Source organism: Panthera pardus, unplaced genomic scaffold, assembly GCF_024362965.1.
Source record: "Panthera pardus isolate Hobbes unplaced genomic scaffold, ASM2436296v1 HiC_scaffold_12, whole genome shotgun sequence".
NCBI classification, from domain to species: Eukaryota; Metazoa; Chordata; class Mammalia; order Carnivora; family Felidae; genus Panthera; species Panthera pardus.
In genome coordinates, this window is record NW_026526677.1 from 14,525,236 (window position 1) to 14,542,853 (window position 17,618).

Below are 17,618 nucleotides of genomic sequence, written 5' to 3' on the forward strand. Positions count from 1 at the left end.
AAGAACAGAAACACCAGTTTCAAGTAGGTTTCTGTATGATTAAATTCAAAGAATTATAGAAGAAAGACACATTTTTTTTGGAAAAATGAGAAATCAAGCATTTAGAAATTTGTAAAAGAATTACGTTGTACCTGCTTACTTGAATTAACTGCAATGTAACTGCCAAACAATTCTATTTCTTTGTTTAGGCGTCGGTGTGCAATTGTCGTTCATTTGTCGTTTGTTTGAAAGGTAAAATAGATGCATCTGGGTGGCTCAGTCTGTGGAGGGTCCAACTCTTGATTTCGGCTCAGGCCATGATCCCAGGGTTGTGGGGTCGAGCGCCACATCAGGCTCCATACTCAGCATACTCTCCCCTTCTGCCCCTCTCCCCCCACCCACTCACCTTCTCAAAATAAAATAATGTAAAATTAAATTAGTAAATTAAATTTAAATTAAATTAAGTTAAGTTAAATTAAATTAAATTGCTAAAAACGAAAGGCAAAATGAAATGGGGTCATTTAGGTCAGGAGTTTTTTAAAGGGAGCCGGGAGGCTATTAAGAAAATAGGCCCTTCTTTTATTGACGTGAGGAATCACATTGATTGATTTGCAGATATTGAACCAGCCCTGTATCCCAGGTATAACTCCCACTTGGTCGTGGTGAATAACTTTTTTTTTTAATGTATTACTGGATCCAGGTGGCTAATATCTTGTGGGACCTCATCAAAATAAAAAGCTTCTGCGCAGTGAAGAAAACAACCAGCAAAACTAAAAGGCAACTGACAGAATGGGAGAAAATATTTGCAAACAACCTATCAGGTAAAGGGTTAGTATCCAAAATCTATAAAGAACTTATCAAACTCAACACCCAAAAAACAAAGAATCTAGTGAAGAAATGGGCAAAAGACATGAATAGACACTTCTTCAAAGAAGACATCCAGATGGCCAACCGACAAATGAAAAAATGCTCAACATCATTCATCATCAGGGAAATACAAATCAAAACCACAATGAGATATCACCTCACACCTGTCAGAATGGCTAATATTAACAACTTAGGCAACAACAGATGTTGGTGAGGATGCAGAGAAAGAGGATCTCTTTTGCACTGCTGGTGGGAATGCAAACTGGTGCAGCCACTCTGGAAAACAGTATGGAGGTTCCTCAAAAAATTAAAAATAGAACTACCCTATGACCCAGCAATTGCACTACTGGGTATTTATCCTAGGGATACAGGTATGCTGTTTTGAACGGACACATGCACCCCCATGTTTATAGCAGCACTATCAACAATGGCCAGAGTATGGAAAGAGCCCAAATGTGCATCGATGGATGAATGGATAAAGAAGTGGTATATCTATACAATGGAGTATTACTCGGCAATCAAAAAGAATGAGTTTTGCCATTTACAACTACGTGGATGGAACTAGAGGGTATTATGCTAAGTGAAATTAGAGAAAGACAAATATCATATTATTTCACTCATATGAGGACTTTAAGACACAGAACAGATGAACATAAGGGAAGGGAAGCAAAAATAATATAAAAACAGGGAGGGGGACAAAACATAAGAGACTCTTAAATATGGAGAACAAACAGGGTTACTGGAGGGGTTGTGGGAGGGGGGGGATGGGCTTAATGGGTAAGGGGCATTAAGGATGCCACTCCTGAAATCATTGTTGCACTATATGCTAACTAATTTGGATGTAAATTAAAAAAAAATAAAAAATAAAGAAAATCGGCCTTGGGGCACCTGGATGGCTCAGTTGGCTAAGCTTCCAGCCTCAGCTCAGGTCACGATCTCGCGGTTTGTGGGTTTGGGCCCAGGTCGGGCTCTGTGCTGACAGCCCAGAGCCTGGAGTCTGCTTCAGATTCTGTCTCCCTCACTCTCTTCCCCTCCCCCACTCACACTCTGTGTCTCTCTGTCTCTCAAAAACTAATAAATGTTAAAAAAAATTTTTTTTAATAAAAGGAATAAAAGGGGGAATTTATCATGGATAAATCTAGAAGAGTCAAATTACGAACTATAATTTTCTTCAGTGTTTTTGTAAAAGTTTGCAACAAGAATGAAGAGGAAGTTCAGGGTTAATTGATCCCTTTTGTCTGAATTATTTCCCTTGGCAATTACCAATAACTGGACACCAAAGTGGCCTTATTTACCATGTTTCTAGATATGTATCTTGTTAATCTCCTGGAAACTCTTGGAATGTTCTTTATAATTAAAATGGATTCCCAGCTTCACACGCAGATGCTTTTTCCTCAGTCACCTGCCTTCTGTTACCTCTGCTTTTGCATACCAATTGGGCCCAAGATGCTGGTAGATCTATTTGCTAACATCAAATCAATTTCCATCACAGGCTGTGCTCTACAATTCTTCATCTTCTGTATCTGCAGATTCTGAGTGTCTACTGTTGTTGATGATGGCCTTTGACTGGTATAAAGTCATTGGCAACCCCTTGTGCTCTCTGCCCATGCCTAGGATACTTATGGTGGGAATGTCAGCTGCTTTGATACCCCTGACATGAACATCCCGCTTATGTCTTCTGTAGGTCATATGATTAATCATTTCTTCTCTGATATCTCTACTCTCCTATTGCTGTCTTGCTCAGATGCACAGGGCAATGATTTCGTTATTTTTAACATTTTTGCCTTCGTTGAATGGAGCACCCTTTTAGGAGTTCTTGTCCCTTATTGTCATATCAGTCTTGAAGATTCGCTCTGCTGAGAGGAGGTTCAAAGCTTTCTCTACCTGCACTTCCCACTTAATGGCTGTTAGAGTCTTCTGGGGAACTATGCTTTTCTATCATATATTCCTGGCCAAATTCTTCCTCTTTCCTGGATTAACCCAAAATGAACTCTTGGTTTTACACTCGTGTGATTCCCACGTTAAATTCTCTGATTTATAGCCTACGGAACAAGGATGTGAAAGAGATGGTGGAAAGTTGAAAAATAAAATGTGATTTTAAGTAATTAGTCACATAGGACAAATAAATACATATTTATATACATACACATGCAAATGCACTCTTCTGTTTTCAAATCTCCTATTATACTTCCATGTTATATTATATTATTAAATTGTCTCAAATACCTTAACTAACATATTATTTTACTATGCTACTATGATGCCAATATTTAGGTAGCCTATATTTTATTGTATGTCTCCATTTTAAGTCAGCCATGTTTAATATTTGGAAAATTTATCAGTCTTCATGTTAGTGTGTCAATTTTGTATTAGTTGTTAATTTTATGCACTGATTTAATTATTCTAAGAGCCATTAGCGTTTAGTATACACCTGTTGCACTATAGGTGTCTTGCATTTCATGGTGATTCCAGTAGTTTGTATACTAGTGAGTTCAATAATGTAATAAAAAGAAATAAAATTAATTCATTAATCTTACAAATTATTCATGATAAACTCTACATTTTCCCTGAAGTGAAAAGTCAAGATACTCTCAGTTCAAGCAAAATGTCTACCTCTAGAGTGCAGAGAAGAAGATCCTCTGAAATTTCATTTCAGATCAAAATGGTGAAGAGGGATACAGTGGTGATGGGGTGAAGAAAGGAATCCAAATGAAGAGGTTACAATTACAGATCCTGAGGTGGGCAGGGCAATGCCTTCTCAGAGGTTATGTAGTTGTAGGGGAGCAAAGTTTTTCCTTTCTTCTCTTCCTGGTTCTCTGACTGATCTAATAATTAGGGGCACATGCACCCCAATGTGTCCAGCAGCACTATCAACAATAGCCAAATTATGGAAAAAGCCCAAATATCCATTGACTGATGAATTGATAACGAAGATGTGGTTTATATATATAATGGAATAGTACTCAGCAACCGAAAAGAATGAAATCTTGTCATTTGCAACACCATGGATGGAACTCGAGTGTATCATGCTTAGCGAAAGAAGTCAGTCAGGGAAAGACAAACATCATACGATTTTACCCATACTTGAAATTAAGAAACACAACAGATGAACATAGGGGAAGGGAAGGAAAGATGAGATAAAAACAGAGAGGGAGGCAAGCCATAAGAGACTCTTAAATAAAGAGAACAAGCCTAGTCTTGCTGGAAGAGAAGTGCATCGGGAGATGGGCTAAATGGGTGATGGGCATTATGGACAGCACTTGTTGAGATGAGCACTGGTATCATATGGAAGTGATAAATCACCGGGTTCTAACCCTGAAACCAATACTACAATGTATGTTAACTAACTTGTATGTAAATAAATAAATTCTAAAAAGAAAAAAGATATTAGATTAACAGGAGAAAAACAAATTTAATCTCATAAGTACACGATCTCATAAAAATATAAAACTCAAGTAACCAGAACAGGTAGCTTGTATATTTTTTAGACAAAGAAACGATATATTTGGGGTTTTTTAATGTTTATTTTTTCTTGAGAGAGAGAGAGAGCATGACTGGAAGAGGGACAGAAAGAGGGGGACAGGGGATTTGAAGTGGGCTCTGGGCCGACAGCTGCTAGCCCAATGTGGGCTCAAACTCACAAAAGCGAGATCATGACCTGAGCCATAGTCAGATGGGTGGGTACTTAACCAACAGAACTACCCAGGAGCCTGAAACAATGTATTTGTGAAGAATTGACATGACAAAGAAGTGTGGGCTTGGATTAGTAAATAAGTAAAGAGGTAACAGTTTGTTTATACAGATTCCTCAGCCCTCAATTCCCTCTCTGGTGAAGAGGATGTCTCTCTTTCTCCTGGTACAGGAAGGGTACCTTTCACATAGGAAATTTATTCCCTGCTTTCAGGAGAACAAAGGAAAGTCAGAGTGTCCTTCTTGCACCTGCTGTTTCTTAAGTAACTTTAATTTAAAATAATCAATAGCCAAAGTGGTATATTTTGGGGTGGCTTATTCTGTCCCCCCCACCAAGATGAAAATGAGAAGGATAACAGTGCAAAGTGGAGGGTCCTGCTAAAGTACCTCCTTGTGTTGAAATTCTCAATACAGTCACTTCCACTTGGCTCTTCTTTCCTTCTTCTGCCTTCCCAGTCCTGGTTAAATGATGTTCTTAAATTATAAATAATTTACTCTCCTCAAGGCATCCCTATACCTATGGCTCAGTTGATTTGACCATTGTCTCCAATATAAGACTGTATTCTTTGGTGAAGGTTGAGTATCATCCTTACCAATCCAGTGCCTTTATCATGTCTGGGACACAAAAATTGAAAAACAAATAAATAATAAAAACCACACACCTAGGGCACCTGGGTGGCTCAGTTGGCTGAGCATCCGACTTGGCTCAGGTCATGATCTTGCGGTCCATGAGTTCGAAACCACATTGGGCTCTGTGCTGAAATCTCAGAGCCTGGAGTCAGCTTTGGATTCTGTGTCTCTTTTCCTCTCTGCCCCTCCCCGCTCATTCTCTGCCTCTCGCTCTCTCTCAAAAATTAATAAACATTTAAAAAAACCCACACACCTGATAACATTTTTGTTTGGGTTGTTTTGTGTTTATTTTGTTTTGCTGACACTATTTTTGAATGTTCACTAGAAATTTTCAGAACATAATTAAATGAGAATATAATATATGCTTTGTATATGTATTTAATAGCTTTTACAAAAATATTTATAAATGGTTGTGGATACTAAATTAATGCCTATATAAATACTTATATTAATTATATGGGAAGTAAAAAAGCATTCATCTATGTCCTCCCTGGATGTTTTCTTCTTTATCTAGCTCTGCTCAAGTTTTCTGATGTCAACCACTAAAAGAATCTTACTGAGAAAACATGGATATGGCTATGTGTTTGTAAGACCATGTAAGACTCAATGCCATTCTTAATTACTATTAGAATTATACCCCTAAGTAATTATAACTGTCCTTGGTGAAAGAATTTAAGAATGGAAGCAAACGTCAAAAGGCTTCTCTGCTTTTGAGAGGGGCATTTATGGGAAACTGACAAATTGGGGGGAAAATATGGTGGTGGAAAAAATCAATGGGAAGGCTTCTTTTGGGGAAAAAAAAGGTTTAAGAACTTCCATTTGTACCATATTTTCCCAATTTATCAATACACTTTTGTTAATCTTTCTTAACTTTTTGAAATGCAGTAAAGTCTAAACAAGTCAGAAGCTTAGTGGGTTGATCAGAGGCTTCTCATTCAGAAGTTATAAATATGGCATCACCCTTCCATATGACATATAACAGTAATATCATGTAAAGATTGATTTGATGCACATACTGGCTTCTTTAATCACATCTAATGAGTGTGAAGTCATAAACCAATTAAATGAGATATTTTAAGCTCATCTAAAAATGGAAGAAACCAACTTGATTAACTGTAGGCTTCATCTCCCTGAATTTATGTAATTAGAGAGTGAAAAATCACTGTCTCAGAATATTGAATAGTAGCTTCATGACTTAAATAGGAACTTAGGGCAGATGGCTGAACTAACCCTTCCATGTGGAATTCTACAGAAATAGGGAACACATCAAAAAGCTTTGTGGTCTATTCTGGTTCATGTAGTTCCTTCCTCACCCATTTCCTTCCACTCTCTACATCACAATGTCCCCACACATCCACCAGGAACTGATGAAAGAATTATTATCCAGTATTACCATACAAGTGACTATTGATATAATAGACATGTTGCCATATCTGGACTCCTTTCCTTCAGCCTTGCACTGAAATCCCTAAGGATAAAAATGACATCGTGATGGTACATTTGGGCATTTGTATAATGCAACGAGCAGATGGATGCACACAGTGGTAGGTTGTGTGACACCATTTGTTAAAATACAACAGTGGCAAAGCTCGGTAACCGAGTAAATGGGTGCTCCTGTGTAAAAGCCAGAGGCAGCAACTTTAAACCTCTTTGGACACTCTCTCCAGAAATATGCTGTGAATATGGCACCAAATGCAACCCCAAATCGCTGTGGTGTTCAACGACTCACTAGACCTCACCCCCACTCTGTAAAAGAGGATCTCAAACTAGATTATCTCTAAGGCCCTTTCCGGTTGCCTTAATCCATCTCCCCAATCTGTGATTCTACAGCTGTGTAAACCTATCTCCACCATTGGAGATATTAAAATGACAAACAAACAAACCACGCGAGGGGCTTCATCTTCGTACAAAAGAATGACTTAGGCTGATTTGACCGGAAGGGCAATAATGATATCAGCTAGAGAGTGTGAGTGGTGGAAGGCCACATACTTGTAGACACAGCTTCTTCACACCTTCTTTACCTCTTTTTCTGCCTTCAGAATTAAACAGGCACTTCTCAGAAATGGTTATACAACTTCATTAGGACTCAGGTGAATAAAATGTAAGTCTTCAAGGCTGGACTTTGGCCCACCAGAAGAATGGCCAAAATGAAAATGATTCACGATATGAGCATCAAGCACTTGTGTGAATGCGGAACCACCGCTGACGTTACAACGTTACACGTTGACGGCAGGGATCAGAAGTGATGCACAACTCTGAAAAACTGTGGGGCAGTGTCTCTTACAGCGGGCCCCAAACATTGGGATGCCACACAACAAACAGAATGAATAAAATATCACCAGAGGCAATGGCATAAGGGAATCTTGTATACATAACATTGGGTGTAAGAATCTAGACATACAAGCTTACAAACTGAACGATTTCAGTTCAGCATACTTTTTAAAAAACATACTAACTTGCCATATTGGACGTCAATTTGTGTTTCGTTTCATGGTCTCTGAAAGGCTGTTATGTTCATGTTTTCGTCTAGATTATGTGTGCAGGATGTTTTTATTTCTCAAAAGTCACTAGTAGTTTTTAAAATAATACACATTGGGGCGCCTGGGTGGCTCAGTCGGTTGAGCGTCCGACTTTGACTCAGGTCATGATCTTGCTGTCTGTGAGTTCAAGCCCCGCATCGGGCTCTGTGCTGACAGCTCAGAGCCTGGAGCCTGCTTCAGATTCTGTGTCTCCCTCTCTCTCTGCCCCTCCTCCGCTCATGCTCTGTCTCTCTCTCTGTCAAAAATAAATAAACATTAAAAAAATTAAAAAAAATAAAATAATACACATATACAACTTTAAAATTAATTCTAAAAAGATATGCAGTTATCCGGTTGTAGAAAACTGAAAATTTTTTTAAACCCTAGCAGTTTATTTTATACAGTATTTTCAAGATACTTCTGTAAAATTAACAAAGAATGCAACTTTTAGAAAATATTTCATTAAATAATTATCCCATATGTTGCTGAAATGAGTTGTTTGCTTATAGAATACAGATGTTAGCAACCCACAGCTCCTGGTTTTCTTGTTTCCTCCAGCAGGAAGACTTAGTTTTCCTTGGTACCAGTATCATGCACAGAAATTATTCATAATAGCCCATGACTCGGGCCAGAAAACTATTATCTGAAGGAAGGAGTTCATAAGTAGACAGTTTCTATGTAGTGCGATGCTTAGGGGTGACTGTGGCACCAAAGGAATTGTTTAGTTACAGATGATTTTCTCACTTGTCTTTCTATGACATCCTAAACTTTACCTTCAGTCTTTCCCTTCATAATTCTAGAAAGCTGTTCTCTCTTAACAAACAAATTGCTTCGGGAATTAATTTATATTTTTCAATTTTGTGCAGTATATTGCCACGCATGCTCCCCACCTAAAGGGGACTGGGATTAGACTACATAGTCCGGAGGGACGGCCATGTTTATGAAGTTCAAGCTTGGCACCCGTATGAACAGAATGTAGTCTGAGGAGATCTGACCTCCCTGCAGACAGGGAAGCACCTGCCAGGAAAATGAGCATGGAGAGGACTCAGGAGAGGTGACTGAGGGTGCTCCACGTCAACCTCCAAATATGCATCAGAGATATAGAGAACAGTAGTAAAGTGCCCACGTAACACAAATGCGTCATTTTCTTGAGTTCATCGGATGGCAAGTTATTGGCAATTCCTTAGGTGGTTTAAGATTTGTATCAACAACACGTCCCAGAGGAGTACATTTGGTGTTTCAGTGTTGGAAATATCATGCAAAGAGTAGCAATACGTTCAGAAGAAGCATTAACAATTGTCACTAGAATCACTTTTCCAAAAATTAAAAACACACTGATTTTATTGAATTTTTGCCTCAAGAGTAGTCTGGCTTTATGGAAAGCAAGGGGAAACTCCATAACAACAAATAAAACAAGTAAAAAATAGTCATAAGAGCCAAACCTATGTTTCTGTTTCCTCCGGGTGAGGTTTCAGAAGAAATATGAAACTACCTGAAGCCCTGACACGTACAATCTGGTAGATGCCATGCACATCTTGCTTTTTTTGTCTGCTTACACAAATTTTGGACTTGCAGATTGTGTGGCCATCAAATTAACGATGTTAAGACTCAAGAAATACAGGTGATACATATGATTATTTTACGTTTTATGGAATATCAATTAGCAGTGGTCGTTTAAAAAACACATCCGACCTATGCTCGTATGTGTACAGCAATGATTTGTTCACACGTGATAAAATGTTGTTCAATCACAATACAGAGATTATCCACCAAAGCTACCATGTTATATAAGTTCCAGGGTAACCAATTTCTTTCTTTCTTATTTGCTTCCTGCAATTGTGCAATGAAGCCACCTGCCACATCACTTTCTCTTCACATCAATGCTAATAATGATCAAGTACCCAGCTAATATAAATAAACCAGATTACCTCCAACGTAGTAACCCTCCTGCTCTCAATCATCCGTCGTTGGATCCTACCTTGGTGGATAATTGAGACTTTAATGGTCTCTCAGCTCTCTCAGAAAGCTAGAAGTCTGTGCATCATTAATTTGTACGTTTTCAAGAGTCACTTTAACATAAAGACACTACAGCATTCTGTAAGAGTACTTAAGAGAGTTATCCTTAAGATAGCTTTGCTTCATTGCATTATATCGAGGAACCTATAGTGAGCAAACCCTGTGGATTCAATGAAATTCAATGACTATGGGACTATAGAAGTTTACTTATTCCCTCTGGGTTTCAATTTCTTCTTTTTTAAATTTTTTTTAATGTTTATTTATCTTTGAGAGACAGAGAGACAGAGCACTAGAGGGGTAGGGGCAGAGAGAGAGGGAGACACAGAATCCAAAGCAGTTTTCAGGTTCTGAGCTGTCAGCACAGAGCCTGACGTGGGGGTCAAACTCTGGAGCTGTGAGATCATGACCTGAGCTGAAGTTGGACACTTAACTGACTAAGCCACCCAGGCGCCCCAATTTCTGTGTCATATTATAAGTTGTTAAAGACAACCGGGGATACGTATTAATACATGAAATATATCATACTATGCGTTGATAACTAAACAATATAAATCTGACTAAGGTAAAAAGGAAAAAATGCCTTTTAATACATTAATGTCCATTAATAGAAAGAAATGCGTTGCCTCTATTCATAATACTTTTGTTATATATAATGTATGTTCTGATGCCATTTTTGTTTAAAAATTACATATCCAATAATATAGACAATGAAATCTACTTTTCCCTAGGCAGTGAGATTATGGCAGGTTTTTTTTGTTTGTTTATTTTTTTGTTTGGCTATTTTTACAACAACTTTTATTTTATGAATATTTTTATGGAAGAGTGTCCGTAGACGTGTGTAAATGTATATATGTATAATGTGTACACATACACATTGTAATGTATAATAAATGTGAGCAGGTATTTGTTTGTAAATTATGGAATTAAACAAAATGCTTCTATGAAGAGTAGTAAACTTGAAATAAGGAATTCCCATTGACTGGAGTCATTTTACTATTGCTAATTAAGTATACCATTGAGGAGTAAGAATAGAGAGGAACAAAAGGAACTTTTTTTAGAAGTCTGTATTTTTCAGTCACGCAGCCTATATGAAATATCAGATGATAAATGATGTCATTTTTTAAGTGACTTATTCCTTAGAGGCCAAGTGTTCAACACCCAGGGACCAGATACAGAGATGACTATATAATCTGGCTCATTCAGGAGACAATGCTTGCTGAACCTCCTGCAGACAGAGCTGTGTACAACAGAGTCCGTAATTCTGGGGAAGGTACTGATGTATATATATATATATATATATATATATATATATATATATATATATTTTTTTTTTTTTTTTAATTTATACTTTAGATTTGTTTAGCTTTTTATCCTCTTCAACTGAAAGCATGTGATAAAACCAAAGGAGAATATGAAATATTTTAACTTTAATTACTTGGATCAATGTATCTTAAATGCATAAATACACAGATAGCAAGGGCGACAATAAAATGGGAACGTGGACTCTCAAGCTAGTTGGACATTTTTTTATTATTTTAAATCTCTTACTGTCACTTTGTATTTTTAAAAAAATATACTCGTTGTTAAAGGAAGACAATTTTAACTGATACGTCCACAGGGACAGGTATTTAAAGGAGGTGAGGCCAACAGTTTGGAAATATGCACATTGAACACTAGATCATTATTCAGATATTCATTTTCTTTCATCTCCATTATTCTTATGTCCTCATGGAATAGAAGAGGTCACTTATGATACTGCACAAACATCATTCGTTGGGTAAAATACAACTGTGGGACACAGATTTCCGCTGGCCTCCCAAAGACCACCAACTTTTTTTTTAATGTTTATTTATTATTATTATTCAGAGACAGAACGTCAGAAGGGCAGAGAGGCAGAGCGAGAGGGGGACACAGAATCTGAGGCAGGCTCCAGGCTCTGAGCTGTCAGCACAGAGACCGACGCTGGGCTCGAACCCATGAACCGCGAGATCATGACCTGAGTTGAAGGCAGACGCTTAACCGACTGAGCCACCCAGGCGCCCCACCACCAACTTTTTTAAAGCAAAGAGAGGCAGATTTCAGAGATATTCTGTGCAAGAGCATTCAGTGAAAACAATAAAATAATATTACACTTTCTAGAAAATTAGGTTGTGGGTGCAATTCAGAAATGAGTCTATCTGAGGTTAGAGACTGTGAATTTATGAGTACTTTTACCATGTGACTTATGCATCTGATCTGTTGGTGAATAGATCTTGTTGATTATAGTAAATTAAGGCAAATGGACTCACACACTAAACCATTTTCCCTTTCTTGCTGCCCTGTCCCTGTGATCAGCATCCAGCATCCCTACAGTTTGGTCCCCCAAATTCTTCCTACTCTCTCCTGAGCAAGAGCAACTGTCTGAGGAGAGCGGGGTTAGCCTCAGCATACTCCTGTCTATCCACTCTGCCGTAGCGCTCATGGAGACCCTTCCACCATATTGTCCAGCAACCACCATCTGCCTTGCTCCAGTGGGTCCTGGAACAAACTATCTCTACCTCTTGTTTATTGAGACTGGATAGAACATAGAATTAATGGGGTTGTGGGAGAACGTCATATCCAGGAAACTACCAGACCTCTGTCCACTCCACTTTCTTGGATGATGAGGGAAAACAAAGGAATATATTCATCACCTGCACCTCTTACTTAATTATGCTTCTCTATTATAGGACATAACTCATGTTGGCAAAATTTAACAAAAACAGCTACCTTATGAGAATACCTGGATTATTGTGAGAATTATTGCCTCAAACTACGAGGATATGGTTTCCAATCTATAAGCTAGACGTAGCAAAAGTTATAATAAAAACTACATAGGTGGTGTGGAAATAGCATGATTTCATTTGGATGAAAAGTGTGCTACAAATTCTTCACAGTGCTGTTGAAATGCAGGCAATATTATTATCACTATCATGTAATCGATTGGTATGGGTATGTATATATTTCCAGGATAGTCTGTTTAACCTAAACAGTCCCGGCACTGCTCATCTCTTTTCCTGAATACAGAAAAATAGAAAGGACCAGCAGTTTAACTACTAAGATAATAGAATGATGTTAATCGTGGTTCCATTTCCTTCTTTCACAACCAGGGATTCCCAGATCTCAGCGATGGCTGTTGAGAACTGCTCTGTGATGACGGACTTCATACTCCTAGGACTTACTGGAAGAAAAGATGTGCAGCAGGGGCTCTTTGTGTTCTTTCTGCTGGTTTATGCCATAACCATGATTGCCAATCTAGGGATGATCCTGCTGATCAAACTGGACTGCAGGCTCCACACACCCATGTATTATTTCCTGAGCAACCTGTCTTTCTGTGATGTCTGCTACTCCTCCACTGTCTCTCCCAAGATGCTGGCTGGCTTCCTAGCTGAGCAAAAGAAGATTCCATACAACTCGTGTGCAATTCAGCTGTATTTTTTCGGGGCCTTCGCAGATGTGGAGTGTCTCATGTTGGCTGTCATGGCTTACGACCGGTATGCAGCCATCTGTAATCCACTTCTGTATACAATCACCATGTCCAGGAGAATCTGCATCCAGCTCGTGGCCCTTGCCTACATCGTGGGATTTCTGGATTCGGCGATCCACACCGGTTGCACGTTTCGATTGGCATTCTGCAATTCCAATATCATCAATCACTTTTTCTGTGACATCCCACCCTTGCTGTCCCTCTCGTCTTCGGATACATCTATAAACGAGATAGTGATGTTCACTTTCATTGGTTGTGTGGTGGGGTGCAGCGTCATCACCGTCCTCCTCTCCTACGCCTACATCATAATGACCATCCTCAGAATGAACTCAGCGGAAGGGAGACGCAAAGCCTTTTCTACATGTGCCTCCCACTTGACCGCAGTGGCCATATTTCACGGCACACTCCTGTTCATGTATTTCCGACCCAGCTCCAGTTACTCTATGGACACGGACAAAATGGCCTCTGTGTTCTACACGGTCGTCATCCCAATGTTAAACCCACTGATCTACAGTTTACGGAATAAGGATGTGAAAGGTGCCCTGAAAAAAATAATCAGTACTTGAAGTTGGATTTTTCACCAAAAAGTATTTTTTAAAAGATTCTGAGAGCTGAAGTTCAGATCCTTTGGCATAGATTCCTATAGTCTCACCAATACAACCTTCTAGATGTTTTCTATCGTTTATCATTGTACCTAGATTGAGTGTGGGGAGTCATTATTGATCTTAGCCTTCTTCTCAGACTAAGAACGAGTAATACTAGGTTATTGATGGTTTGCAAAAAGGATCTTTTTATACCCGCTTTCTCTGTTCATGGGGGTGCCCCTGCGAACTACTCTCCTCGTGCCGGTTAAACATAACTCCTTAAGATTATCGTATTTTGTAAGTGATGAGTTCAATAAACTTGTTCAGCCAGAGGGGAATGTCTGTGAGTTAAGTTGGGTTTGTTTGCACCCTTCCTGTGGACTGGTATCACCCTATAAATGTTCCATCATGGCACTCACAAGTATTTCGGTAGTAAGTAAATATATAAGGATAAATTAAAAATATCCTGCCCCAGCTCAAAGTTCTGTGAATGCAATACCCTTTCCAGGATTGTTCACCAAGAGTTCTACTCTGTTATTTACAAAGCTCAGCTCCAGATGCCATTTAAAACATTTATTAAATTAATGAATGAGTGTCACCTGCAAAGCTGATGCAAGGAGACTTTGTAAATTCACACACACACACACACACACACACACACACACACACTTGCTTTGCTAATATTATTCTAGTATGTTCATCTGAGATTAAATCTTCACAAACTTTTTTTTTTTTTTTTTTTTTTTGGCCTAGGCTGAAATATCCATCAGGCATACGGATCATGGGATGTAAAAATCTTTTTTTGGACCATCTGTTCCTCTTCATTCTGGCCTGGTTATTTAAGCAGACACCCCCAGGACCAGGTGCTCCGGTTATACACCGCATCTCCCAGTGCACATCAGCTTGTTCATTCCCCTTCCTGCCCTCACTCTGGAGAACAGAGCTGGTGTTGCTGACAACTTTACAGAAAATGCACAAATGACAGTTGGACAAGGACCTATACCTTGTCCAAAGGCCACTGGAAAGAGGACTCCGTCTTTCTTAATGTGTTCATAGCATTATTATAATAAATTTTTAAAAAAACTAAAATGCCTAATTGATACAGTTTAAGCTGAAAGTAAGATTTAATGACCTAATCATGTGTTCAAAGAAAAAAAAAACAAAAAAAAAAACAAAGGGCGCAGTAAAATTTACATAGAATTCTATTTGTAATAATTGACGATTTTGGCTGTCTGTTTATCTGTGAAACAAATAAACACAGTTTTAATAATGGTCATTGCTGGTAGCTGGATGTCAGGTAATCTTATGTCCTTTGCCAAAAACCTAATTAATTGCATGTGTTGTTTACACTGCCGTCAATTAAGACTTAATCCACTTATGAAAAACGTAAGGAGTGTTGCTCAAGATTCATTTTATTTTAGGTTATTGTCAAGAAGGAATTACAGAAGCACCTTTTTCTGGTTCCGGGAGGAGAGGGCCATGGTTTTACAGCCTTTTTCATTTAAATCTTCTTCCTGTTTTATATATATTCATTCCTTTAGTGTACAAAATGGGCTGAGTGTATCTCAAAATATCATAAGCATTAAATAACACATTTAGAGGCGCCTGGGTGGCTCAGTCGGTTGGGCGTCCAACTTCCGCTCAGGTCATGATCTCAGGGTTTGGGAGTTCGGGCCCCTGTGGGCTCTGTGCTGACAGCTGAGAGCCTGGAACCTGTTTCTGATTCTGTGTTTCCCTCTCTCTCTGCCTCTTCCCCACTCATTCTCTGTCTTTCTCTCAAAAATAAATAAAACATTAAAAAATCAAAAAAATATATAACACATTGAAAAGGTGAAATTATTAGCAGGTTATTAGTTTTGCATTCCTGACTGGATGGACTTTTAAGACAAATCAAAGTATTTCATTATCTATTGACCATTTCACTTTGCAATCTCAAATAATTTATTTGTTGTTTAAAATATGTCATATATCAGTACCTCTCCATCATTGTCCAAATTCCTTCCCATCACAATGTACTTTAGTGAAAAACATATTACATATATTCCTATCTATAAAAATTAAACTTATTCATGTCACATGAAATTAGATTTCCTGGCCAGCTTTCACATATGTGCGTCACAATAAGATATTTCTTTGTTCTTCTTTATGGTTTCATTTAAAGATGACTTTAATTTAATAGCCTTTACACATGGACAGGAAATGAGGATTTTGTTTTTGTTTGTGTTTTATTTTCATTTTTTTAAAAAACGGTAAAGAGGAGACAGATGTTAAGATAAGAACTGGAATCCCAGAGTGAGACAGACCTGGTTCACATCTATATACTGTCATTTACTTGTCAGCTGTGTGACCACAGATTATTAGTTTGTTACTCAGGTTCTTCATCTCCCTGATGTGGTTTTAATATTTACATGTATGTGGCTTTAATATTTATATGTTATATATGTATATATATATACATATATGTGTATACCCATACATATATAACATATAAACATAAAACATATAAACATATACGTATAAATATACATATAAAACATATAAACATATTTATATACATATATACAAATATACATATAAAACATATAAACATATTTATGTTTATATAACATATAAACCATATAAATATTAAAGCCACGTGCATGTAAATATTAAAGCCACATACATGTAAATAAATATATATATAGACATAGATATTTTTATAACCAGGTATATATCTATTTATCTGAGGACGATAGGGAGTTTCTAAGACCATTCAGAGTCAACCGGCTCCCTCTCAGGAACTAAAACCTGGTGCCGAAAGAGAAGATGGTATCATTCGTGGCATCCTATCATGAAATGGTGTCCATCTTTATTCCCTTTAGGGCCGGCTCACCCGGTCATTCAGGTTCCAGCTGCACATCACAGCTGCAGGTCCTATTTGGAACTGTCTATCCAGCCACCTTGGGGCTTATTTTTCCTAATGTTGCCTTCACTCCCGAGCAAAGATTTCTTCATGACTCCCCAGGCTGGCCACACTATTCCCACGTCCAGGCCAGATGCCTGAAACTATATTTCTGATCCGAGTCTCAAACCCCACAGTGCCAAGAAACGAGTTTAGGTAATTAGTCCCAGGATACCCCATTTTGTGTTATGCCACGTGGCCCCATCCCAAGGGCCAAGGATGAAATGGGACATTGTTGGAGGAGGTGGTGGAGAGAATGTGATCGCTGGTTGACCTGCGGTCTGAATCAGAGGCTCTTCACCTTTCCCTTGTCCTTGGAATATACATTCTGCCCAGTATTCCCACAGTTTGAACTCTTCCAAGGACATAGACTTAAAGATCAATGTGGTGTTGAGGGCCCCCAGATGGTTTACATGACTGAGCCTAGTTAAGGCTTCTGTATAAACTTTTAAGATCCTGGAGCACAGGAGTGGCAATCTACTCCTCTTGGGGCTGCCCAAGACAAGCCTTGTAAGTCAGTTCATTAAACATTCCAGCTAGCAGTCTGGAGTGGTCTGCCTTTTTCTTCAGTCTCTCCCTACCCTCTGTGCGGGGGGAGGACAGTTTATGAGGCAACATACACTTAATGACAAAAGAATCAATATGCATTTCCTGTGATGAACCTGTACACTGTGGTGAACATTGTCTGCTCAGTATTTAGGATGAAGTGTTTGTTTCTCATTGTGATCAAGCTTCCAGTCCATTCTTCCCTACTGACAGCCCACATTGCCCAGAGCCCTTCCTCACCATTAGTGGGAGGCCTTCGCAGGCCTCACCACTGAGCTGTATGGACAAAAACCCTCTTGCAAAGATCCTTTCCACTGTAGTAAATGTAACTGTGATCCTTG

At 38.6% G+C, this 17,618-nt stretch overlaps 1 protein-coding gene and 1 pseudogene across 1 annotated transcript; both read left to right on the plus strand.

Moving 5' to 3' along the window:
• The first annotated feature begins 2,083 nt into the window (after positions 1-2,083).
• On the plus strand, positions 2,084-2,927 carry LOC109245201 (olfactory receptor 5W2-like; annotated as a pseudogene).
• A 9,861-nt stretch (positions 2,928-12,788) lies between these two features.
• Positions 12,789-13,772, plus strand: LOC109245200 (olfactory receptor 5W2-like). Its single transcript, XM_019412516.2, has one exon. The coding sequence runs from the start codon at positions 12,789-12,791 to the stop codon at positions 13,770-13,772; it is 984 nt and encodes a 327-aa protein (XP_019268061.2).
• Positions 13,773-17,618: the final 3,846 nt, after the last annotated feature.

Excerpts from the sequence above, each read along its gene's own strand:
- LOC109245200 (XM_019412516.2), top strand. The coding sequence starts at position 12,789 with ATGATGTTAATCGTGGTTCCATTTCCTTCTTTCACAACCAGGGATTCC.